At 53.8% G+C, this 23,998-nt stretch overlaps 1 protein-coding gene and 1 long non-coding RNA gene across 2 annotated transcripts in view; one reads left to right on the top strand and one right to left on the bottom strand.

The window, feature by feature from the left end:
- The window catches only part of PCGF3 (polycomb group ring finger 3), a 32,072-nt gene that overhangs the window by 6,429 nt on the left and 1,645 nt on the right, over positions 1 to 23,998 (bottom strand). The window contains exons 2-5 of the mRNA XM_063704930.1: positions 22,587 to 22,642; positions 16,399 to 16,509; positions 15,299 to 15,387; positions 2,258 to 2,395 (exon numbers count right to left, since the gene is read on the bottom strand). Coding sequence (XP_063561000.1) covers positions 2,258 to 2,395; positions 15,299 to 15,387; positions 16,399 to 16,509; positions 22,587 to 22,642 — 394 coding nt within the window. The remainder of the gene's footprint in view (positions 1 to 2,257; positions 2,396 to 15,298; positions 15,388 to 16,398; positions 16,510 to 22,586; positions 22,643 to 23,998) is intronic.
- LOC134758224 (uncharacterized) lies at positions 10 to 3,234 on the top strand. Its single transcript, XR_010133164.1, has 2 exons — positions 10 to 1,110; positions 1,517 to 3,234. It is a non-coding gene; the product is annotated as an uncharacterized lncRNA (long non-coding RNA).

The raw sequence follows: 23,998 nt of genomic DNA, 5'->3' as shown, positions 1-23,998 counted from the left end.
GTGGTTTGCCGAGAGTGTGTTTCGTGTTTTCAGCAGCTGCCAAGCTGTTCTCCGCAGGGCCTGCGGGTTCCGCTTCCCACAGGAATGAACCTGCGCTCCCGGCGTTTCCCGAATGTGTTGTCAGTGCTTGGGATTCTGGCCCTTCTATGGGGTACGCGTGGTGCCACGCAGTTTTCCTTGCATTTCCCTGATCATGTAGACGGTTCTTCAGATTCCTCCCTGGGGAAGGCGTGAAGCAGCCCCACCTGCCTGAGTGGCTGGGTTGGGGGCTCAGAGGCACGGTTACCGCAGCAGCAGCGCAAACCTCACACTCTTCCCTGGAGGAGACAGCCCTGCGCTGGGAAATGGCCAACCTCTTCCCCACCCCCTGCAGCCCCACTGTCCGGCAGCTTCCCGCTACACCTCCACATGAAAATCCAAGGACTTCCTCGGCCTGCTCTGTCCCCAGCTACCATCCATCTTTTCTGTTTCGCTACACAGAAAAGCAAACAAAACGATAGAAACTTAGCAAAAAGCCTTGCCCCATTTCCTTCTCTCCCTTCCCCCCGTGTCCTGACTTGGTTTCTCCATGATCTCCAAGCAGCCCGTGCTCGCTGAGTCTCCCCAACCCCGGTGTGCTGTCCGTATCCCCGGCCAACCTGTGGGACACTCAAGGCTGGCATTGGCCCATGACCTGACACAGCCTTTGCTCTGTGCCACCACAGCAGCTACGCCAGCCTGTCCCGAGACACCACCCCCCCACCCCAAACCGAGCAGCCCCAGGCCTGCAGTCATTGCTGACCCCTTCCTTTTCTCTGCATCACCACCCAAATACATCAGCAACTTATTGTGGCTTTCTCTGAATTAGTCTCCTGTGGCTGCCGTGGAAATTATCACGAGGTGGTGTCTTCAAACAATAGAAATGTACTCAGTTCCAGAGTCCATAACAGCCACGCTCCCTCTGCAGGCTCCGGAGGAGAAGCACAGTCCATTCCGTGCTGCTGCCACAGAACACCACTTATGAAGAACAAATTGATTTCGGCACAGTTCTGGGAGCTGGGACATTCAGGGTCACCACGTTGCCACCTGTGAAGGCCTTCTGCTGCGTCCTCATGTTGGGGAAGATCAGAAGTGAGAACCCATGCTGGCCAGTCCTTTCACAGCAGCATCAATCCGTGCATGGGGCAGGGCCCTCGGCCTGAGCACCTCCCCCAGGCCCTAACTCCCAGCACTGCCCTGCTGGGGATGGAATTTCCAACATGAATCTGGGGGATGCCTTTGGACCACAGTGGGGGAGCCTGCCCTGGCTTCCAGCTGCTGGTGGCCCAGGGGCTCCCTGGCTCGCCTCGAGGCTGCCTCCCTCCAGCCTCCAGTCCGTCCTCTGCTCTGTCCTCACCAGGGCCTCCTGTCTCGAGTCTTCCTCCGCCTCACTTGTGTCATGGGATTTAGGCTCCACCCAGATATTCCAGATTATTTCATCCCAAAATCCTTTATTATATCTACAAAGATCCTTTTCCAAATAAGGTCCCATTTGCAGGCTCTGGGGGTTAGGATGTGGCTTATCTTCTGGGGCCACCACTGAGTCCACTGCTGCTACAGAGAGCATCTCAAGTCTGTCCACTTCTCCACCCTGACCGCCCCCACCACAGTTCTCCTCTCCTGCAACTCCTGGCGCTGGCCTCTCCTGCGTCTGTTTCTGCACAGCCTGAGCGATTTTCAAAAACAACACCTCAGACCCATGCTCCTGCCCACAGCCGCCAGCGCCTTCTGTCTCCATGCAAAGCTGGACCCTGCTGGCGCCTGCATCCCCATGGTGTCACTGCCTTGGGGGCTCACAGGGACCCACACTGGCATGTTCATGGTGCGCCCGCTGCCAAGGCCGCCTCACGCCAGCACTCCTTCGTCTCCTTACACACCACAGCCTGGAAGGGTCCTCCCTCTCTGCATCCGCCCATGTCTCCCCTTGTGAAATTAAAGCACAGAATTTCTCGTTTTGAGGAAAACCTTTATCCTATTTTAAAACAATCTCATCATCCCTGCCCTAGTTCTCTCTTCCACTCACAGTAGCGTTCCACGTTCCCTGTCTCTGGGCATCCTACAACCCTTAGGGCTGTCTCCTATCCCGCTCCCCGGTGGAGCAGGCAAAACTGATTTTTTTCTGGTTAAAATCTCCAAAGTTGTTAAAAACAAAACAAAACTAAGCAAAGAATCTTAGAAGTGTCACCTTTAGAAGTAAGAGAGGACTTGTTATGGTTTCTACTTAGGGATCAACTGTTACCTCGTTAAAGGACGAAAGGTTGAGTTTTTTGGCGATGAACTTCTTCAGATGCAAGACGGTCGCCTGGGCTGAGCAGCGGATCCACTTCCGCTTCAGCCCCCGCAGTTTGCTGCTGTTACACTCCAGGCAGATGCTCACCTGCGGGAAAGGACGCTGGTGAGAGCGCAGCAGGAGGGTTCCCCCGGACGGTTCTGGAGGCTTCCTTAGACATATTTCACTAATTCCTCAATCTAGGACTGCTGACCTTTTTGAGATCACACATCTGCTTTGACTTCAACACTGCAGAAAAAGAATCTTACATACCTTATCTGAAAACCTGTTTATCGTCTGCTTGCCATTTTGTGAACTATAACCTCGCCCTGTTAATTCTGTGTGTTATTAACATAATAGTTGAGAGTTAATCCCAGAGTGATTTATCCATCGCAGGCACTGGGTTCTTGGTCTCCAGCTAAGCCTGTCCGGACAAACATGGCGCAAAGGGGAGTGGGCGGCCCCGTGTCTGCGAATGCACTCGGGGAGACAGCAGCGACTGCAGGAAGACAGCAGGGAGAAGCCTTGAGCAGGGCCACAGGCGGAAGGTCACAGCTGCCTTCCAGGTGACCAGCAGTTTGGCGGGGGACCCGCAGGATAAAAAGTGACTGAAGGGGACTGTGGAGTCCCAGCAGCCACGGGCTCCCTGCCGGTGCGAAAAGGAATCTGCCCAGGACGAGGCTTCACCCAAGGGCCCGGCCGGCTTGGCCCCCAAGATGTGCCTGACAAGGAAGGGCGACGCTCACGGCAAACGCTTCTACAGGTGGAGCCGCAACAAACGGCACAGTTAGGGCCTAAAAATGCAGTGGAAGGATGGACAGGGGGTTAACTGAAATATGTATGTCTAAAATTACAAAAGATACAAAAGGGAGGACACGAGGGGTACAGACGGGCAAGTATTGAAGGTAATCAGATACAATTTCTAAAAATAAAAACACTCACGGAAACTAACATCTCAGTGGATGGCTGAACCACAGATTCATCTCAGCCGAGGACAGATTAATGTCCTAAAAAAAAAATTCACTTGAGGAAGTTACCCATCAGGAGTAGAGATAAACACACCAATTCAAACAATAAAAGGAAGGCTAAGAGAAAGGGGAGAAGACGGGAGCCCCAGAGGGAAGAACAGAAAGGAAAGGAAGTGTTAAGAAACAGTGACTAAGGATCTCCCACAACAGTGAAGGGCAGTCCTCAGATTCAGGAAGCAAAAGAATCCAAAATACAAGAAGTACACACTCCGACAGGGTGCAGTGACTGAGCACAGCCCATTAAAGGCCCCGCAAGAGCCACTGGGGAGATAAGTGGATTCGTGCAAAGAGCAAGAGAGATCCTTGCTCCGGGGTGGAATGGAGCGAGGCCGCCTGCAAGCATCACGGGAGAGGGACAATGAGAGCGGGGAAAAGATCCGGGAGTCTGGAGAGAGAACTCGGGAGAGAGGCCGCGGGGAGAAAGACCCGGAGTCCGGAAAGAGAAGAACTCGGGAGAGGGGCCGCGCGGGGAGAAAGACCCGGAGTCCGGAGCGAGAAGAGCTCGGGAAAGGGGCAGCGAGGGGAGAAAGATCTGGAGTTTGGCGGAAGAAGTGAGAAGCAGGGAGAAAGGGGGTGCCCGGTGAGAGCCGCGGTGGGGGTGCTTATGCAGGGAGGGGCACAGACTTACAGTGACTTTGGACTTTTTTTTTTTTTTTTTTTCTGAGACAGAGTCTCCCTCTGTAGCCAGGCTAGATGCCGTGGCACGATCTCGGCTCACTGCAACCTCCACCTCCCGGGTTCAAGCGATTCCCCTGCCTCAGCCTCCCGAGTAGCTGGGACTACAGGCGCGCACCATCATGCCCGGCTAATTTTTTTGTATTTTAGTAGAGACGGGGTTTCACCAAGTTGACCAGAATGGTCTTGATCTCCTGACCTCGTGATCTGCCTGCCTCGGCTTCCCAAAGTGCTAGGATTACAGGCGTGAGCCACCTCGCTGGGCCAACTTTGGATTTCTAAAAATGTAAATAGTTTATACATTTTGTAACCACTAGTATAACAGAAGTAGAGCTTATATCTTGCAAACCAGAGGAAGAAAGAAAGAGATTAAAGAAAGTAATTCACTCGACAACAGGGAGGAAGGAAGCATAGGAAAAAACTGACGAAAAGAGCAAAATAAAAAAATAAAGCAGGAACCAACTCAGATCCTCCATGGAAAATCGTGGAATGTGTAAGGTAACGTGCCAGCTAAAAAAGTTTGATTTTTTTAAAAAACCTAGCTCTATGTTGTAAATAAACAGTGTCACATTTAAGACATTTTAAGAACAGAAATATCACACAAGTACTAACCAACAGAAAGCTGGCATAGCTACATTAGTATTAGTCATGGGACTTTAAGAAATAGAGCTTAATGAGGAAGCCCCCCAAAGACGAGAAACGTTTCTATACGGGAACACAGCTGGTGACAAACGCACGCCAACAGAATGGCCATGGTGGGCTTCACGTCTCTATAAGCAGCAGACGCACCCTGCCCTCAACAGGCAGCCGCCGTCTCAGGCTCAGGGAACAGGTGTGCCAGCCACGCAGGCACAGGTCTGAGGCAGCAGGGCCCGCAGGGCAGCAGGAAGGGCTGCACAGATGAACGCGGGCCTGCATGCACCTGCGGGAAAACGCAGACACACATGGGCGGGGGCGGGAGTGGGGGGGATTGTGGAAGGAAAAGAAGAAGAAAATATGTTTACGTTTGCTCAGATTTGCATACATACAGGAGGTAATCACAGTGGTTCTCTATAGGTCACTACAGACAGCGACAGAGATGAGAACAAAATTAAACCTTTAAAATAATACTAACCTTAGGACTAAACGAATGTATTACCTATTTAAATACACTAAGTTACAAGCACGCTTCTAATTTTTAGGCTTTATTATGGCACAGTTTACACACACCTCTTTTATGTATATAATGCAATAATTTTCCGTAAATTCACAGACTTTCTCAATGATCGCCATGGCAGTCTCGGATGGTTTCCATCACCTCAGAGCTCCCGGCAGGCCCCTCTGCGATCTAACCCTGCTGGGGGAGCGGTGTGGGGAGTGAGTGTTCAATGGGGGCAGAGCTTCAGTTTGGGAAGATAAAAAGGCTCTGGAGATGATGGTGGTGGTGGTGGCTGTATAACACTGGGTCTGTACCCAAGGCCACTGAACCACACACCTGAGAATGGTTAAAATGGCATATTTTATGTGCATGTAACACAATTTAGAAAGCTGGTTTAAAAAAAACATGAAAATTCTAGAATTATTTTAATAAGAACCAAATTATGAAGCTGGAAACTAAAGGAATGTTCAACTCTAGAGTTTAGAAAAGAGCCGGGTGCAGTGGCTTACACCTGTAATCCCAGCACTTTGGGAGGCTGAGGCAGGTGGATCATTTGAGGTCAGGAGTTCGAGACCAGCCGGGCCAACATAGCGAAACCCCGTCTGTAATAAAAATACAAAAATTAGCTGGGCATGGTGGTGCGTGCCTGTAATCCCAGCTACTCAGGAGGCGGAGGTGGGAGACTCACTTCAACCGGGGAGGCAGAGGTTGCAGTGAGCCGAGATTGCACCCCCGCACTCCAGCCTGGGCGACAGAGTATAAGACTACATCTAAAAAAAAAAAAAAAAGGCCAAGTGCGGCGGTGGCTCACGTCTGTAATCCCAGCATTTTGGGAGGCTGAGGCGGGTGGATCACCTGAGGTTGAGAGTTCAAGACCAGCCTGATCAACATGGAGAAACCCCGTCTCTACTAAAAATACAAAAAATTAGCCGGCTGTGGTGGCATGTGCCTGTAATCCCAGCTACTCTGAAAGGCTGAGACAGAAGAATCGCTTGAACCCGGGAGGTGGAGGTTGCGGTGAGCCAAGATCAGGCCTTGCACTCCAGCCTGGGCAAGAGTGAAACTCCATCTCCAAAAAAAAAAGGACAATTCTGAAGAAGAAAAATGAGGAGAGGTACGTACTCTCCCAGAAGACCACAACTTAATGGCAAAATAAACCATTGCAATTCAGTAAGTTCCTTGTTGTTTTGGCACAATGGGAGACAAGAGACCATCGGAACAGAGCAGAGAGCCCAGGGGGACCTGAGAGTGTGGAAACTTGGCAAAGTTGAACTCCACCTTGTCCATTCTACACACAAGGTCAACTGCAGAGGCTTACAACCCAACTAAAAAGCAAACCTTTAAAATATTTTACAAGACAATGTAAGAGAATGTATTTATGACCTTAGAATGGGGAAACATTTTTAAGATTCAGAAGAAAATACCGATACATTTAATTATGTCAAATTTTAAAACTGTGGATGATGATAGGTCGAAGAAAGCCGACAGCCGCAGAAGGAAAGACGATCCCTGCAGTCAGCGTGGGGCGGCGAGGGAGGAGGTAGCCCTGCAGCTCACATAAGGAAAAGTCAGTCTTCCCAGGACAGAGACGGGCAAAGAACAAGTAAGCAACTCACACGCAGAGGAGCCCAGAGACGTGCGATGAGTCGCTGGACACCCCACACACAGGAGACTGGAATCAGAAATCACACAGATACCGTGGAACACGCCTGCCCAGGGGGACAAGTGCAATGTCTTAGAAGAGTGATGGGCTGGTCACCACCTAAAAGTCTCCAGTATTAGAACAGATGGGAAATTAAGTGTAAAAAAGTCACAGCGTAACAACATGTGCCACGCACACAACGCCGCGTGCTCTGCGACACCACGCGGCCCTGTGTGCACACGGCAGTCGCCATCAAGCGGGTACGTTACACACCTCGAAATGCAACTCTGATTGTAAAGAGGGCACTGCAGAAAGACCTGTCGCTGTCTATGGCTACACATCGGCCTGCCTGGGAACACTGAGCTCCTCGTCCACCTGGAAGTGAAAAAGAGCCCAAGATCTGCCATCTGCATCTGGGTCACCAGCGAATCCTGCAGGCTCCCTCCCTTTTAAATATGCCCCAAACCCAGTGCTGCACCCGCACCGCCACCTGCCTGGGCCTCCGGCTCAGACGCCTGCCTGGTCTCCGCATGGCCACCCTGGCCGTGCAGGCAGCTCACTGCAGAGCAGCTGCGCTAAGCGGCAACCCTCTGGGGATAAAGCCACGCCAGGCTGCATCCCACAGCACACCCAGACCTCACATCCCAACTGCCTCATCTCCCTCCTCTGGGTGAACAGCAAGTTCTCACCATAGGCCCCCAAGGTCCCCAACCTCACCTCCAGCCTTACCCGTTCACTCTGCCCCGGACTCACCACCCACAGCACGTGGGGCAGCCTGGCACCAGGTCCCAGCTCACTACCTCCTGCCTCACCTCTACAGTCCAGGAGAGGCTCTTTCTACCCTCCGCCCCTTCTACCTCCAGGGGGTCTGGCCTGGATGGGTGGGCTCTCCGCTACCCACCAGCCAACCCTCACCACGCCGGCTGCGAGGCCCTTGCAGGCAGAGCCCACTTCCAGCAGGCGTGCAGCAGGAGCAGATGTCCGGCTCTCGGGTGTGAAGTCCCAAGAGCACAGCGCATGCCCGAGGGTGCGGACAGGAGCCGGCAGGCCAGGGAGGCAGAACTCGGAGGAGTGAAAACAAACCACATTTCCAGCTCCACACACAAGAGCCATTGGAGCCTCTGGAGGGCGGCAGGGACCCCACACCAGACCCCCCAGCCTGCTCAGGGTATAGGAGCCATTTCCCCTGTTTCTGGTGCTGGGACATCACACCCACCAAGTCAGCAGGCCCGGTAAGGGTTTCCTAACTCTGCACGAGCGAAGATGAGCAAAGACCACACCAGCCCTGCAGTCCCACTGGGTCTGTGGGTGCCAGGACCACCAAAGACGGAGGCGACTCCTGCCAGGACCCAGAACGCCCCTGAAGTCCACTGGCAGCTGCTCGCTCCAAGGGAAGCTGAATGTAGGGTTCGTAGAAGGTCAGAGTCTCGCTCTTGTTACCCAGGCTGGAGTGCAGTACCTCAATCTCAGCTCACTGCAACCTCTGCCTCCCAAGTTCAAGCGATTCTCATGCCTCAGCCTCCGAGTAGCTGGGATTACAGGCACCCATCACCATGCCCAGCTAATTTTTTCTATTTTAGTAGAGACGGGGTTTCACCTTGTTGCCCAGGCTGGTCTCGCACTCCTGAGCTTAGGCAATCTGCCCGCCTCGGCCTCCCAAATACTGAGATTACAGGCGTGAGCCACCGTGCCTGGTCCAGTCTTCTTTTTTTTTTTTTTTTGAGACCGGACTCTCGCTCTGTCGCCTAGGCTGGAGTGCAGTGGCGTGATTTCGGCTCACTGCAAGCTCTGCCTCCTGGGTTTACGCCATTCTCCTGCCTCAGCCTCTGAGTACAGGTGCCCACGACCACACCCGGCTAATTTTTTGTATTTTTAGTAGAGATGGGGTTTCACTGTGCTAGCCAGGATGGTCTTGATCTCCTGACCTTGTGATCCACCTGCCTCGGCCTCCCAATATGCTGGGATTACAGGCGTGAGCCACCGCACCCGGCCAAGAGTCTTCTTAAACATTAAGTTCTAGGCCAGGTACAGTGGCTCACACCTGTGGTCCCTACTCGGGAGGCTGAGTTGGGAGAAGCACTTGAGCCCAAGAGGTCGAGGCTACAGGGAGCTGAGATTGCACCACTATACTCCAGCCTAGGCAAGAAAGTGAGATCCTGTCTCAGAAAAATAAAAAAGCTCTAAAGTTCTGTTCTAATTTCCTTACCATTTGCTCCGGGGCTTGTCAGCTCTGGGAGAGAAGCTGCCCATGCCCTCTCCTGGGCCACCTGGCAGCTCAGGTGTGTGAGCCATCAGCGCCCAGAGGGGCCTCCAGTGAGGGCTGGGATCTGTCTCCCACTATCCAGGTAACTGCGCATTATAATCTCAAACACAAACCTTTGTGGTTCGACAGAGGACAAAGCCTACTGAAGTGAGAGAAGAGTTTCATCAGGGACGTGTTCAGAAGAGCCCTGGACAGACGGGCACCAGGAGGGCACTGGCAATCCCGAGGCTCTGAAAACGAAGATGGGCGGAGGCCGAGCGTTTGGATCTGACAGAGGCCTGAAGGCGGTGGGAATCTCTGGGGTTGCCCTGGCGGGGTCACAGCCACATGCAGGCCCCTCCCGTCTGCCCAGCCTCAGTCTGGTGGGAAGACCCCGGGCGCCTGGAACCAGAGGAGGAGGCTGCACACACAGGGGTCGAAGTCCATGTAGAGCCCCTGTACCCCCAAGACTGTATCGCACGCCACCCCCGAGTCCCGGTGGACACTCAGGACGCCAGCTCAGGGCAACAGGCCCGTCCCCCACCTCACTCCTTATCCACAAACCCCACCCTTGCCCGCCCGGTCCCCGGAGGCCTCAGGATGCCCACACAAAGCCAGGCTCTGGAAGCAGCAGCTGGGGGAAAAGAGCGGAACAGCTGTGGCCGTGCATCCATGAAACCCGCCGGCTGCTCCCAAAGAAGTCAGACTCCAGAAAGGAGAGTTCTGGAATTAAACAGACCGATGGCTTATACTTAAAAAAAGATGAGAGCAAAAAACAGCTGTGAAGCAAATGAGTCACCTGAGGCTAACCAAGAGGCTTCCAGCTGTGAAAGGAATGGGGTCACACAGAGAAGGTGGCAGATGCAGGGACTGCGGGAGGCAGAACTGAGAGGAGAAAGAACGACCAGGGACCTCAGGAGAACAGCAAGGGCAGTGGAAGAGGTGGCTTCGCCAGTTTCCAAACTCCCAAGGTCAAGTGTGGGAAACGCCATCCACCTGTGCAGGGGGCGCTGTCTTCTAGGAGGATCCCCATCCCCTCCCTCGGAAAACAGAAAGAAAGGCCCCGTCAAGTATTTTTGGTTTAGAAGACATCGTTGTGAGTAAATAAACCCGACACGCTTTTGCGTTGCTCAGCGATGACTAAACTTGCCTCTCTCAGGAAGATTCAGAGAAGCCACCAGTCCCAGGAGGCCTGTGCCTTGAGGCTGAGTGCCCACCACTGGGGGTGGCAGCGAGGGGGCCTGCGCCCGTCAGATGATGGAGAAGAGGTCGGCTGTGAAGCCAGCACAGCCGGCTGAGGCCACCCTGAGCCTCGGCTGCTCTGAGTTGGCTGCTCAACAAACCTAGAGCTGGAGCCCAGCCAGGGGTGGGAGGGGCCAGAGCCTCCAGGCACAGGCACAGCATCCACAGCTTCATGCCCTTCGGAGGGGCCAGCGGGGGAGGGCACAAGGCTGAGAGCAGAGACATGGGCCTGGGTGGCAGGTGCTTCCCTCATGTGTGTTTTTTTTTTTTAATGCTTAGTATTAAAAGCACAGAATTTAATCAGTTCATCCGAGTGACTGAGGAGGGCTTAAGAGTTAAGAGAAGAAACGACTGTCTCTGGTGTGAGGGGACAACACACAGCCCGTGACCGGCAGGAGCTCAGGGGCCACCGCACTGGGCTCGGAAGTGACGTGCGGACGTGGCGAAGCACAAATCCAAACACACCAGGAAGACACCAGAAACGCCCACAAAACCCATGCAACCTCCCGTTAAGCCTAAATAACTATAACGTCGCATCAAAACTTCAGTAAGATGAAGAAGCGATTCCTAGAATAAAATTAGTGTGAAATAAAATTTTTAAATTACCCAAAACAATCTGGAACAAACCCTCGGATGACTTCCCAAGTTTTGGAAGACGGAGATCAGGAACTCATCACGAAGTTATAGACGCGGATAATCCCACAAACGGACACGGAATCCAAGTTTAAGGGCAGCCACAAGAAGAACAGAAAGAGAATGCAAAATTCCCAAACCATTAGAGCAGAGAAAGAAGACACCAAAACCGGATCCAAGCCCTCATGGAGAGGAGAAAAAATGTATTCTCACAACAAAGACAACGGGTTAAACTCTCCTATCAAAGAGAACCTGAGATGGGTGCAAAAAAGCAAAGCAAAGGCCTCCGTAACACAGCTGAAACAAATGACAGGGAGGGTGGAAGCAGAGACCAACAGCAACCGTAGCCATGTTAGTACAAGAGAATCGGGGGTTAGAGCGAAAACACACTAACAGGAAAAAAGAAAAAAAAAGAATCCACACTGGCAAAAGGGGCAAGTCATGAAAACTACGTAAGAACCATCAGCTGCATAGCCAGCAGCACAGCTCCTAAGCACCACCACGAGGTTACAGAGACGCAGAGAAAACAAGAATCCACAAGAAAAACGACCGGGCTTGGATGTCGGAGTTCACAATCTCCCAGGCTGCCTGCTTGTTTCTCATTCATTCAACTTAACACCTCAAAGTGCCTCACAAATAGGAAATCATTTAATCTTCATAAAAACCTCGAGGCAATCTCACCACCACCTCACACCACAGAGAAACTGAGGCAGAGGTAGGCCACTTGTGAAGGGCCACACCCTGGCTAAAGGCAGAGCAGGACGTGGGCAACTGGCCCCCGGGGTCTGCTTGTTTACCCACCACACCAACCAGCAAACTCAGCCAAAGGAAAATCACCCCAGGACCCCTGGAAAATCTGCACCCAAGTGAACAAGAAAGAAGATCTCAATCCCCCAAGGCAGAGATCCGCGTAGACAACACTCCCTGACCGCCCGGGAAGGAGACTAGAAAGGGGAGTGGATGGAACCCAAAAACGCCATGTTACTCAAATGTTTCAGAACAAACTTCTTGATTAAAAAGGAACTCTGATGAAATTATAGCTTCTTTAGAAATGAATGCCAGTGAAAATATTATTCATCAAAGTCTGCAGGGAGCAGCCAGGGGTACACAGGAAACACAGCCGGAAATGCGCTTACAAAAAGACTGGGCGGGTGCGTGGACTCACGCCTGGAATCCTGGCACTTTGGGAGACTGAGGCAGGCGGACTGCTTCAGCCCAGGAGTTCAGACCGGCCTAGGCAACACAGCAAGACTCCATCTCTACAAAAAATTTAAAAAGTTAACTGGTGTGATCTGCCAACAGTGTCTGCTACTCTGGAGGCTTGGGCACGAGCCCAGGAGGCAGAGGATGCAGGGAGCTGTGATTGCACCATTGCACTCCAAGTTGGGTGAGAGAGCCAGATCCCATCTCAAAGAACAACAAAAGACTTTTAACTCAAGATGTCAGAAAAAAAAAAATGTTTTAAGAAAATTCAGCAAGGCTGGGCGCAGTGACTCACGCCTGTAATCCCAGCACTTTGGGAGGCCAAGGTGGGTGGATCACGAGGTCAGGAGTTCAAGACCAGCCTGGCCAACATGGTGAAACCCCATTTCTACTAAAAATATAAAAATTAGCCGGGTGTGGTGGGGTGTGCCTGTAATCCCAGCTACTTAGGAGGCTGAAGCAGGAGAATCGCTTGAACCCAGGAGGCAGAGGTTGCAGTGAGCCAAGATTGTGCCACTGCACTCCACACTCCAGCCTGGCGACAAAGTGAGACTGTCTCAAAAAAAAAAAAAAAAAAAAGAAAAAGAAAATTCAGCAGGGCATGGTGGCTCATGCCTGTAATTCTAGAACTTTGGGAGGCTGAGGTGGGTGGATCACGCGAGGTCGCGAGTTCAAGATCAGCCTGACCAACATGGAGAAACCCCGTCTCTACTAAAAATACAAAATTAGCCAGGCGTGGTGGCGCATGCCTGTAATCCCAGCTACTTGGGAGGCTGAGGCAGGATAATCGCTTGAACATGGGAGGCAGAGGTTGCAGTGAGCTGAGATCGTGCCATTGCACTCCAGCCTGGGCAACAAGAGCAAAACTTCATCTCAAAAAAGAAAAAAACAAAATTCAATATTTGATCAATTTAAAAAAATTGGCCCTTTTGAAAGCAACAAATAAATCTTTAGCACGTCAAGGATCAAAAGAAAAGGTAAATATTAGTAAAAGTAAACACTGATATAAATTTAAAACTGCAAAACAGAGATTAAACTGGAGGAGGACATCACACACAGCTTTACATCGATCCATGGAAAACCACACCAGAGTAAAGGGGAGCAGCAGCCTGCACCCCTCTGGAACACCAGCCCACCCAGCAGACCCCAAAACCGAATTTCCACGAGATCCCAGGGGGTTTCTCACCACTGGGGAACTGCTGTAAGGACAAGTAACTAACAAAGACCAACCAGGAAAGACCCAGGGGCCTCCGCGCAGACGAGACCAACGCCAGAGACAGAAAAACAGCGTGGTTCCAGGAGAGCTGCCAAGCCACCAACAGAGGAAGCACCAGGCACGTCAACATCGGAAACCAGGCATGGCAGTGAAACCCGGGTCATGAAAGAAGAAGGTGATTTCCTCGCTTTCTGCCCCTCCGGACCCCTTCTCTGAACTGGCCGCTCTTCTCTACTGACCCACAAGGCAACGCCATCACATCCCACGTTGGACATACGTGTCTATTTCTGTAATGCTCACTGAACCTTTTAAACAACGCATAAATGTAAACTAAAAAGTTAAGGTTCCGTTACTTGGCTGGGCGCGGTGGCTCATGCCTGTAACCCCGGCACTTTGGGAGGCTGAGGCGGGCCAGAAGTTCGAGACCAGCCTGGCCAACGTGGTGAAACCCTGTCACTACTAAAAATACAAAAGTTAACCAGACGTAGTGGCGGGTGCCTGTAGTCCCAGCTACTCGGGAGGCTGAGGCAGGAGAATCGCTTGAACCCGGGAGGCAGAAGCTGCAGTGAGCCGGGATGGCGCCACCGCATTCCAGCCTGGCAGACAAGAGCAAAACTCCATCTCAAAAAAAAAAAAAAGTTCTCTAGACGTGAGTATGGAATTTCATCAAATTCCTTTACTGCATCTCTGTGACTGTGTAGTTTTTCTGTCTTCATCTGGTAATACAGTAAATGACACACGAAGAGGCCCTCGACGTTCACTCTCACTTTCCTTTCAACACACTGCCAGGCTTTGCTTTCTTTCACGTAACATTCACGGAGCACAGAGACGCACCCGGAAGAAAAGGCACAAAACGTGGGCCATGGGGCCGAGGCCAGAGCCGGCCGCTGACCTGCCATGTTTTATATCTGCCATGCTTTACCCTAAGCACGTGTTCCTCCGGTAATAAAAAAAAAGAAAAAGGAAGAAGTCGGGAGGAAGAAAACAGCAGCCCTTGGGTGCTGGGTGTCACCGCTTCCCTTCATCCCCAGGGAAGGTTTCTGGTGTGAGCCCTCCCTCGGTGCTCCCAGCACGGCACTATTACAGCAGCACTAATACAGGAGCGTCCCGGAGCCCCGCCCACCTGCTCAGGCCTCCACGGCGAGCACTAACACTGCAGCGACCCCCGGGCCCCGCCCACCTGCTCATGCCTCCACGGCGAGCACTAACACTGCAGCGACCCCCGGGGCCCCGCCCACCTGCTCATGCCTCCCTGGCGAGCACTAACACTGCAGCGACCCCCGGGGCCCCGCCCACCTGCTCAGGCCTCCACGGCGAGCACTAACACTGCAGCGACCCCCGGAGCCCCGCCCACCTGCTCAGGCCTCCACGGCGAGCACTAACACTGCAGCGACCCCCGGGCCCCGCCCACCTGCTCAGGCCTCCACGGCGAGCACTAACACTGCAGCGACCCCCGGGGCCCCGCCCACCTGCTCATGCCTCCCTGGCGAGCACTAACACTGCAGCGACCCCCGGGGCCCCGCCCACCTGCTCATGCCTCCCTGGCGAGCACTAACACTGCAGCGACCCCCGGGGCCCCCGCCCACCTGCTCAGGCCTCCACGGCGAGCACTAACACTGCAGCGACCCCCGGAGCCCCGCCCACCTGCTCAGGCCTCCACGGCGAGCACTAACACTGCAGCGACCCCCGGGCCCCGCCCACCTGCTCAGGCCTCCACGGCGAGCACTAACACTGCAGCGACCCCCGGGCCCCGCCCACCTGCTCATGCCTCCCTGGCGAGCACTAACACTGCAGCGACCCCCGGGGCCCCGCCCACCTGCTCATGCCTCCATGATGAGCACTAACACTGCAGCGACCCCCGGGGCCCCGCCCACCTGCTCAGGCCTCCACGGCGAGCACTAACACTGCAGCGACCCCCGGGGCCCCCGCCCACCTGCTCATGCCTCCCTGGCGAGCACTAACACTGCAGCGACACCCGGGGCCCCCGCCCACCTGCTCGTCGCTGCGGTGGTAGTCGTTGTCCTCCTCCGGCTTCTCCTCCGCGGCCTCTTTGTTTGAACTGTCGTCTGCTTTGGTTTCACCTTTTAGCACAAACAGAACATAGCGCACCATGAAATCCAAACTGTCAAGCCATTTAAAAAACTACACTGTACTCCAGATGCCGTCAAAAATTCACTCCATTAAGAGACTCTGGACCCCCGGAGCGGAGTAAGCGTCAAAGGAAAGCCGTCTGCAAAGTGTCTGCAGGGGTCTCCCCAGGATGCAGAACGGGCGTGTGGGCCTGTGGGTGCAGGCGTGGGGACCACAGGAGACAGAGACGGGGCAGCCGGAGCCGGTGTGGGACACAGACACGCTCCGCACCGGCCACATGGCCAGGCCCGCCCGGAGCTGCTCAGTGCTGACCACATCAGCCCCTCGATCTGAAAGCCTTCTAAAAATCCACTGTTTCAACACCGCTTTTAAAATGAAAACTTCCCCTCAGGTAAAACGGTTCTGACAGGACTGCTTGGTTCCCAGACTCGCTTCCTAACCACGCCTCATGGCTGTGCTTCCTGGGACCCGCAAAGCCGTGGGGGTGACCGAGCCAGGCCCCTCCCACCCTCCAACTGTCACAGACGCCCGGAGGAGCCTAAACATTTCCTAAGAGTTGGTGTGGTCCATTAGGAAAATAAAATGTCCTCAAGACATGAACATTTGTTGTGACACCCTCAGATTTCAACATACCATTCCCTTTACACAGAAACCAAACCATTATTTTGCCATTTTACAGTAAAGCAAGCCAAGTGAAGTCTCAGGAAGTTCACCTTCCACTATTCTTCCCACAGGCCTTCCGAACCCTGACCTCTGCCCCCCAGGCACTCTCGGGGGGCCCTCCTGCTCTCCCCTGCTGGCTTCTCCCCTCTGCCCACGTTCCCACTGGTACCAGGAGTGAGGAGGAACGCCTCGAACCCTAACCTCCCCGCACCCTCAGGTTCCCCCACATTGTCCCGTGAGCGCGTGTGGGAGGGGCCAGCAGACGGCGCCGGCTCTTTAAGAAAAGGCCTCATGCAGGGGATTCCCGGGGCTTCTGGATGGGCACACAGGGCACTCACCATTCCGATGGGAATCTAAGTGCTGTTTTGCAGAGCAGGTCTCCCCCTTGATGTCTCCTGGCACCTCCATGCCCAATTTGTGATAGAACTCCCTCTGCTTTCTCATTTCCGCTGCGGAAAATCAACACACAGTCTTTCATCTCACAGGCAGTGGATTCTATTAAACTTCTGTTCATAAACATCACATAAAGAAAATTAGGGACTTGCATTATGAAGTTTGAAGGCCACTAATAAGAAAGCAGCAAATTAAGACTGAGATGTTTTGGGGGCTCAGCACAGAGGGAAGCACACCCCCTGGGCACCCGCCCCACCAGCCCACGTGGGACGTTGAGTCGCAGACCGGCTGCTCCAGGCCTAGGACAGGCACGGGGCCTCGGAAACCCAAGTGCGGGACTGTCATCCCCACCTCAGCCACTGCCTATGAGTGTCCAATGGCGCAGAACCAACCATCACCAGGGGCTTGATAAACACTGTGGCCACAGCGGTGCCACGTCAGACATCATTGCTGACCTCACGGCTGAGCCAGTGGACTGCCTGGACACCCGCAGCTCAGAGATGAACCTGCCACTGGGTTCCCCCCACGCTCCTGCGCAGTGGCAGATCCTGCCGGCTCACAGGTACCCAAGGCCACCATTGAGGAACCCCAAGAGAGCCCTCGAGGGCCCGAGAGCCCCGGGGACCATGTGTCCCAGGCGCCTGAGTCCACGGCCTGCAGGGAGGGCTGCTCACAGCTATGAGCTCTGGCACCCCGTTGCCTGGCAGTGGGTTAAGAGCGCCCCCTAGTGCCTGTGGCCACAGCCACAGGCACAAATTCCAGGGAGGAGACTGCCCGGCGGCAGATGGGCCGCAGCATCTTCACCCACACCTGCCATTGGGTCACCTCTGGCCGGACCAGAGGAGGCCTGACCCTCCAGGGACGGCCAGCAAGAGCTGGCCAGAACCTCGCAGGTTCCAGGGAAAAGCAAACAGACTCTCGGCAAAGGCCCCCTAAGGGTGACCTTAGTTCACCCCCAGGGGACGCAGTGGACGACGTGGGTCACCGCTCAGGAACACACAGTAGGCAGCGAAGAAAGGTTAGAACAAAGCTGCTCAAACCGCAACCCAGACATCACTCTGAAAAGTAACGTATGTGCTACGTGACCAAGGAATTCTTCACCAAACTTTTTATCCATGATTTCCTCCCTACATACCATGAGCTCGGCCAGGCCAGGGAAATGCTCTGGGCATACCCCAACCTACACAGCTGCCTCACAAACACCAACCATGCAGGGACCAAAGCCCGCCTGAGGCAACGAGCTTGGACAGAGAGGAGGATGCCCCGTGAGCCTGGGCAGAGAGAGGAGGGGACCCAAGAGCCTGGGCAGAGAGAGGAGGGGACCCCGAGAGCCTGGGCAGAGAGAGGAGGGGACCCCGAGAGCCTGGACAGAGAGAAAGGAGGGGACCCCGAGAGCCTGGGTAGAGAGAGGAGGGGACCCCGAGAGCCTGGGGAGAGAGAGGAGGGGACCCCGAGAGCCTGGACAGAGAGAAAGGAGGGAACCCCGAGAGCCTGGGTAGAGAGAGAGGAAGGGACACTGAGAGCCTGGGCAGAGAGAGGAGGGGACCCCGAGAGCCTGGGCAGGGAGAGGAGGGGACCCCGAGAGCCAAGGGGATAGGTGGGGCCGGCCGCAGGTGGATGGAGTGCTGGAGCCTCACAAGGGAAATGCTGAAAGATTCGCCTGGAGAATCTGAGAGCAGCTTGAAAGAAAATGTTTCCCTTAAATAATCACATCCCAGCAGCTGGAATGGAGGCCTGCAAGACGGGGGCTGACAGCAGGAGGCTGTTCCCATCAGTCTGCAGAAGAGCCGTGACGGGAACGACAGAAAGGCCACAAGGGTCCGTGCAAAGGAGAGAGCCCCATGGACACGGTGGAAAGCAACTCAGCTTCAGACCCTTGGCTCTAGTTCCCATTTCTTTAACTTTCACCTGTAAGAATAAACAAGGATTAAAAATAGCAGCACTCAGTGTCAGGTGTATACAGGCACTGAAACATCTACTGGGGCCGGGCGCGGTGGCTCACACCTGTAATCCCGGCACTGTGGGAGGCTGAGGCGGGCGGATCACCTGAGGTCAGGAGTTCGAGACCAGCCTGGCCAACGTGGTGAAACCCCCGTCTCTACTAAAAATACAAAAAATTAGCCGGGCATGGTGGCACCTGCCTGTAATCCCAGCTACTCAGGAGGCTGAGACAGGACAACTGTGTGAACCTGGGAGGTGGAGGTTGCAGTGAGCTGAGATCGTGCCACTGCACTCAGCCTGGGCAACAAGAGCAAAACTCCGTCTCAAAAATGATTGAATAAATAAATAAATAAGAGCTCACTGTCTCCGGACATTGCTCTTGAGCTGCGGCAGGCCAGCCTGATCTGATGAGCTCACTGTTGGCATAATGCTAACGAATCAGCCAACTGGAAGCTTATTCTGACTACAGCCATATCTTCATTTTCACTTCTGAGAAGAAATTCTGCTGTGATGAGACATTCCATTTTAAATTTTCAGCATTTTGTAAACACTGCTTTCCTGTGAGTGGGGATATTGCTGGTGTTGAGTCAGTGACTCCATCGTCGGCTGTTTGCTCTCAGCGTAGCTACAGTATGACGGATGAGAAAGTCGGTGCTTTGCCATCAACAATGACAGTTCAACAACAAAATAATCCAGAGTTCACTGCGGCTTCTAAACGCAGCCCTGGAAGTCCCCCCCTTTTCTCCTTTCCTCGTTCTGATGTGGTCATGAAAACGTCCCAATGCAGTGACGATGAGTTCCAGCCACGGTGCAGAGGGCAGCTCAAAGCCACTGGCAGGCAGGCAGCACACGCCTGGCACACACTCAGCTGCACCACGGACGGGCTTACGGGTGAAGGCGACCACAGCTGAGCCAGTGGGGCTGGTTCCAACCAGGCTACACACCATGAAATTTCAATTCTTAAATTATCACGTCATAAAATACGATGCTTTTGATTTTTTCCAACTATTTAAAAATGGAAAGAAACATTCTTAGCTCATGGGATCCTCCTGCCTCGGCCTCCCATAGTGCTAGGGTTACAGGCATGAGACACTGTGTCCGGCCCCCACGTTTCTAAAGCAAGAGGTGACAGGCATGTTCAGGATCCATGGAAAGAGGACTGGTGAGCACGTGAGCCCCACGGCCCTCACCAGGAACGGACAGGAGCCTGGCATCCCAAAGACCATGACACGCCCACCGAGTGAAAGAGCCCAGAGTGGGCAGAGACTGAGAATGGACACTTTGATAAATGTTTTAAACATGTTGCCTCTATGAAGACAGGTTTCTAAAAAAATTTATAAAAACAAAAAGAAACAACAAACCACTAAAAACCTAACCCCACCTCTGATCTAGCAGGGAACTCTCTTCCAGCAAGCCCCCACCATGTGGGGGTGCGGGGACAGCGTGGAGGGCCTGCCCGGAGCCCAGGTGGGAGGGGCAGGACCCTGTTGGCGTCTCCTCCAAAACAGGCACCTGGACCCTCGAGGGCTGACGCCTCGCCTCACCACCGCACCCTTGCAGCTAACGCGCGTTTCAGGAAGAGGCCTCTGGTCGGAGAAATCAGGTTTGCAATTGTCTGCACCACAGATAAAACTAAACAAATTGCAAGTAGCCTCCATCAAGAAAATAGGTGCACTGGTAATAGTTTTAAAGTTAGAATCCTCCTGCTAAAGAGCCACAAATGACTGAAAGCTTGAGAAACAAGAAGAAAAAGAATATTGACTCAATGGAAAATACGGTGGCCAGAGACAGGAGCTGGTCAGGGAGACGGCTCGGGGCCACCGTGCCCTGGGGGTGTCAATCTGGAGCACTCTGGAACCTCTTGCCTCTCGACTTCTTCAATGTAGAGTGGAGTTGGCAGCATCCACACCAGACAAGAGCGTGCTGAGGTGGACGAGAACATACAACCTGCTCCAGGCTGGACGCACACTCCAACTAACATGTGGAGACGAACGATGGAACGGAGGTGGCATGCAGATCTCAGTGCCACCCGGCTCAGCACGTGGACGACACCTGCCCTGATGGATGCCCAGAAGCGGGCTTCCCAAAAACACAGGTGGAACGCACCCAGGTCCACTGCCGCAGGACAACCCAGGACAATGGGAAGGCAGAGGCAGGAGGGAACCAGAAGGAGGCCCATGAGTCAGTGGCATTCTCTGGATCCTGATTGGAATAAACAAAAACAGGCTGGGTGTGGGGGCTCACACCTGTAATCCCAGCACTTTGGGAGGCCAAGGCAGGAGGACTGCTTGAGCCCAGGAGTTCAAGACCAGTCTGGGCAACACAGCAAAACCCTATATCTACAAAAAATTAGCCAGGATGGAGGTGCTTGCCTGTAGTTCCAGCTACCCGGCAGGCTGAGATGGGAGAATCACTGGAGCCTGGGAGGTTGAGGCTACAGTGAGCTGTGATAGCACCACTGCACTCCAGCCTGGGCAGCAGAGACCAGGTCTCAAAATAAATAAAGAAATAAACAACAACCAAAAAGCACCGCATTTATGAGACAACTAGAAATGTCAGCGCTGAGTGGCTATTTGGTATTAAGGAATCTCTACTATTTTCCTAAACGTTATCAAGGTATTGTGGTTATGAGCTTTAAGAAGAACCCTTATCTTTTGGGGATACGTACTGCAGCCTTTACAGATCAAAGGCCACGGGGTGAGGCTGAGGGAGCAGCAGGTGCAGCAAGGACAGCCACGCCTAGAAACTGCTGGCGGGGGGTGGGGGTCACAAAACTCGAGGTTCCTGCCCCGATCCCGCCCACTGCTAAGCGTTTGAAACGCTCCAGTGCAAACTTTATTTTTTTTTGAGACAGAGTCTTGCTCTGTCGCCCAGCCTGGAGTGCAATGGCGCGATCTCAGCTCACTGCAACCTCTGCCTCCCGGGTTCAAGCGATTCTCCTGCCTCAGCCTCCTGAGTAGCTGGGATTACAGGCACCCGACACCACGCCCGACTAATTTTTTTTTTTTTTTTTTTTTTGTATTTTTGGTAGAGACAGGGTTTCACTATGTTGGTCTGGCTGGTCTCAAACTCTTGACCTGATGATCCACCCGCCTCGGCCTCCCAAAGTGCTGGGATTACAGGCGTGAGCCACTGCACCCGGCCACAAACGTTTCTTAAAGTGTCAGCACCGGCGGGGGTCACAAAACTTGGGGTCCCGCCCCGATCCCGCCCACTGCTACGCGTCTGAAACACTCGGTGCAAACGTTTCTTAAGGTGTCAGCATTTAACTCGAATGTATCCTTTGCCTTTTCCCAGGACTAAAAAACTTTCAGATATTAAAAGACTAATTGTTTTATCTACGTTTACTCAGGAAATCTAAATTCTTCCTGCATGAATGACCTCTGTGAGTAGGGAAGAAGCCTCTAGCAGTATGATTCTCTGGGTCACGCAGTAAAGGCAAGATACGGTTTCTACGGATCTGGCATATTCAGCTGTGTTTTGAATTCCAACCCTCTTCTGAGATATAGTGAGAACCAGCCCAAGTGAATTCTCAGCTTCTCTATCTGCCTTTGAAAGGTCTGATGAGCAGAATACCAGGACAGCCCACCTGGCGCTGACCTGGCCCCTCCTTGGCCTCCTTGCCGGTCGCCAGCGGAGGGCCACCACCGTGAGAGTGTCGGGAGCTGGGGAGCTTTCAGCTGAGCGATCCCCAAGCAACCGATTTCCACTTTCAGGGTATTTGTACTACTTGGTATTTCTTTTAATTCTAAATGAAATTTGACTTATGGTGAAGTTTTTCTAGAAACACCAGCTACCCGCTATGCCAACGTGCTGCTCCTCTGTTGTGGGGAGGCTGGCGCTGTGGGATGAGGGGAGGCAGGCCTGGGACAGGAGGTGGGGCCCAGGAAGAAGGCAGGGTCCTGGGAAGGGCAGGAGCTGCGTTGAGCCCTGGGGGTCCCATGCGCTAAACATGCGATCCATACTTGCTGAATGAATACACAGAAGGGGTAGAAAGATGTCTACGCATCTTAGACAGACGAAAGAAGAGACCAGCCAAGGAAATGAAGTTGGGCTGACAGCAGGGATGAGAAGACGGTGATTCGGCCAAAAGGAAAGGGGCCTCCCATCTGAGAACCAAACTTCCAGGAGAGCAGGGGCTGCAAAGGCCAGGCTGGGACCTCAGGGATCAGCGAGACAGTCGGACACTCACCTTCTTGGAGGCCTGGTACCAATTTGTAAACAATATCTTGCATGGTTCTGTCATGACTGGCAAAAGAACAGAAAGGTGGAGTTAGCTGGAAATGTTAATTCTATAATTCTTGTACACTTTCCATTTAACAATATCAAAGTTCAGAATCACCAGTCTGGAGCTTTGTTGGAATTTTACTTCTAGTTTACACAGGAAAAAATGTGTCACCAAAAGCCATGTATGAGCTGAATTAACGCGTCATTTAACTTGGGCTCTGGCTGCTTCAAACATTTCAAATAATGACAGAGAAGCAGACCCGTGCTTCTGTCTGCCGGACACCCCAGGTTCCCCGCGTCCCATGCGCTCAGGGGACACCGTCCCTGCAGACACCGCAGGTTCCCCGCGTCCCATGCGCTCAGGGGACACCGTCCCTGCAGACACCCCAGGTTCCCCGCGACACTGTCCCTGCAGACACCCCGGGTTCCCCGCGTCCCGTGCGCTCAGGGGACACCGTCCCCGCGGACACCCCGGGTTCCCCGCGTCCCGTGCGCTCAGGGGACACCGTCCCCGCGGACACCCCGGGTTCCCCGCGTCCCGTGCGCTCAGGGGACACCGTCCCCGCGGACACCCCGGGTTCCCCGCGTCCCGTGCGCTCAGGGGACACCGTCCCCGCGGACACCCCGGGTTCCCCGCGTCCCGTGCGCTCAGGGGACACCGTCCCCGCGGACACCCCGGGTTCCCCGCGTCCCGTGCGCTCAGGGGACACCGTCCCCGCGGACACCCCGGGTTCCCCGCGTCCCGTGCGCTCAGGGGACACCGTCCCCGCGGACACCCCGGGTTCCCCGCGTCCCGTGCGCTCAGGGGACACCGTCCCTGCGGACACCCCGGGTTCCCTGCATCCTGTGCGCTCAGGGGACACTGTCCCTGCCCCTCCCACCAAGTGCTTCCTGGGGTCTCCTGGTCTTTGTGGGATTTCCACTGAACAGAGGCTTTTCTAGAATGTTTCCAAATAATGTAAAGAAAAGTCTGTAAGGGCCGGGTGCAGTGGCTCAGACCTGTAATCCTAGCATTTGGGGAGACTGAGGCGGGCAGATGACCTGAGATCAGAAGTTTGAAACCAGCCTGGCCAACATGGTGAAACCCTATCTCTACTAAAAATACAAAAATTAGCTGGGTGTGGTGACATGCGCCTGTAATTCCAGCTACTCGGGAGGCTGAGGCAGGAGAATCACTTGAACCCGGGAGGTGGAGGTTGCGGTGAGCTGAGATGGCGCCATTGCACTCCAGCCTGGCGACAGAGCAAGACTCCATCTCAAGAAAAATAAATAAAATTAAAAAAAATAATAATAAAAGGGAAAAACAAACACATCTGCCTTTCCTCCTTCAAAATGTGTCTTCAGAATTATCTCTACTACCCTCGTGGTACGGGGAGC

This window comes from Gorilla gorilla, chromosome 3 (assembly GCF_029281585.2).
Source record: "Gorilla gorilla gorilla isolate KB3781 chromosome 3, NHGRI_mGorGor1-v2.1_pri, whole genome shotgun sequence".
Taxonomy (NCBI): Eukaryota; Metazoa; Chordata; class Mammalia; order Primates; family Hominidae; genus Gorilla; species Gorilla gorilla.
This window is presented reverse-complemented; position numbering and strand designations above follow the sequence as displayed.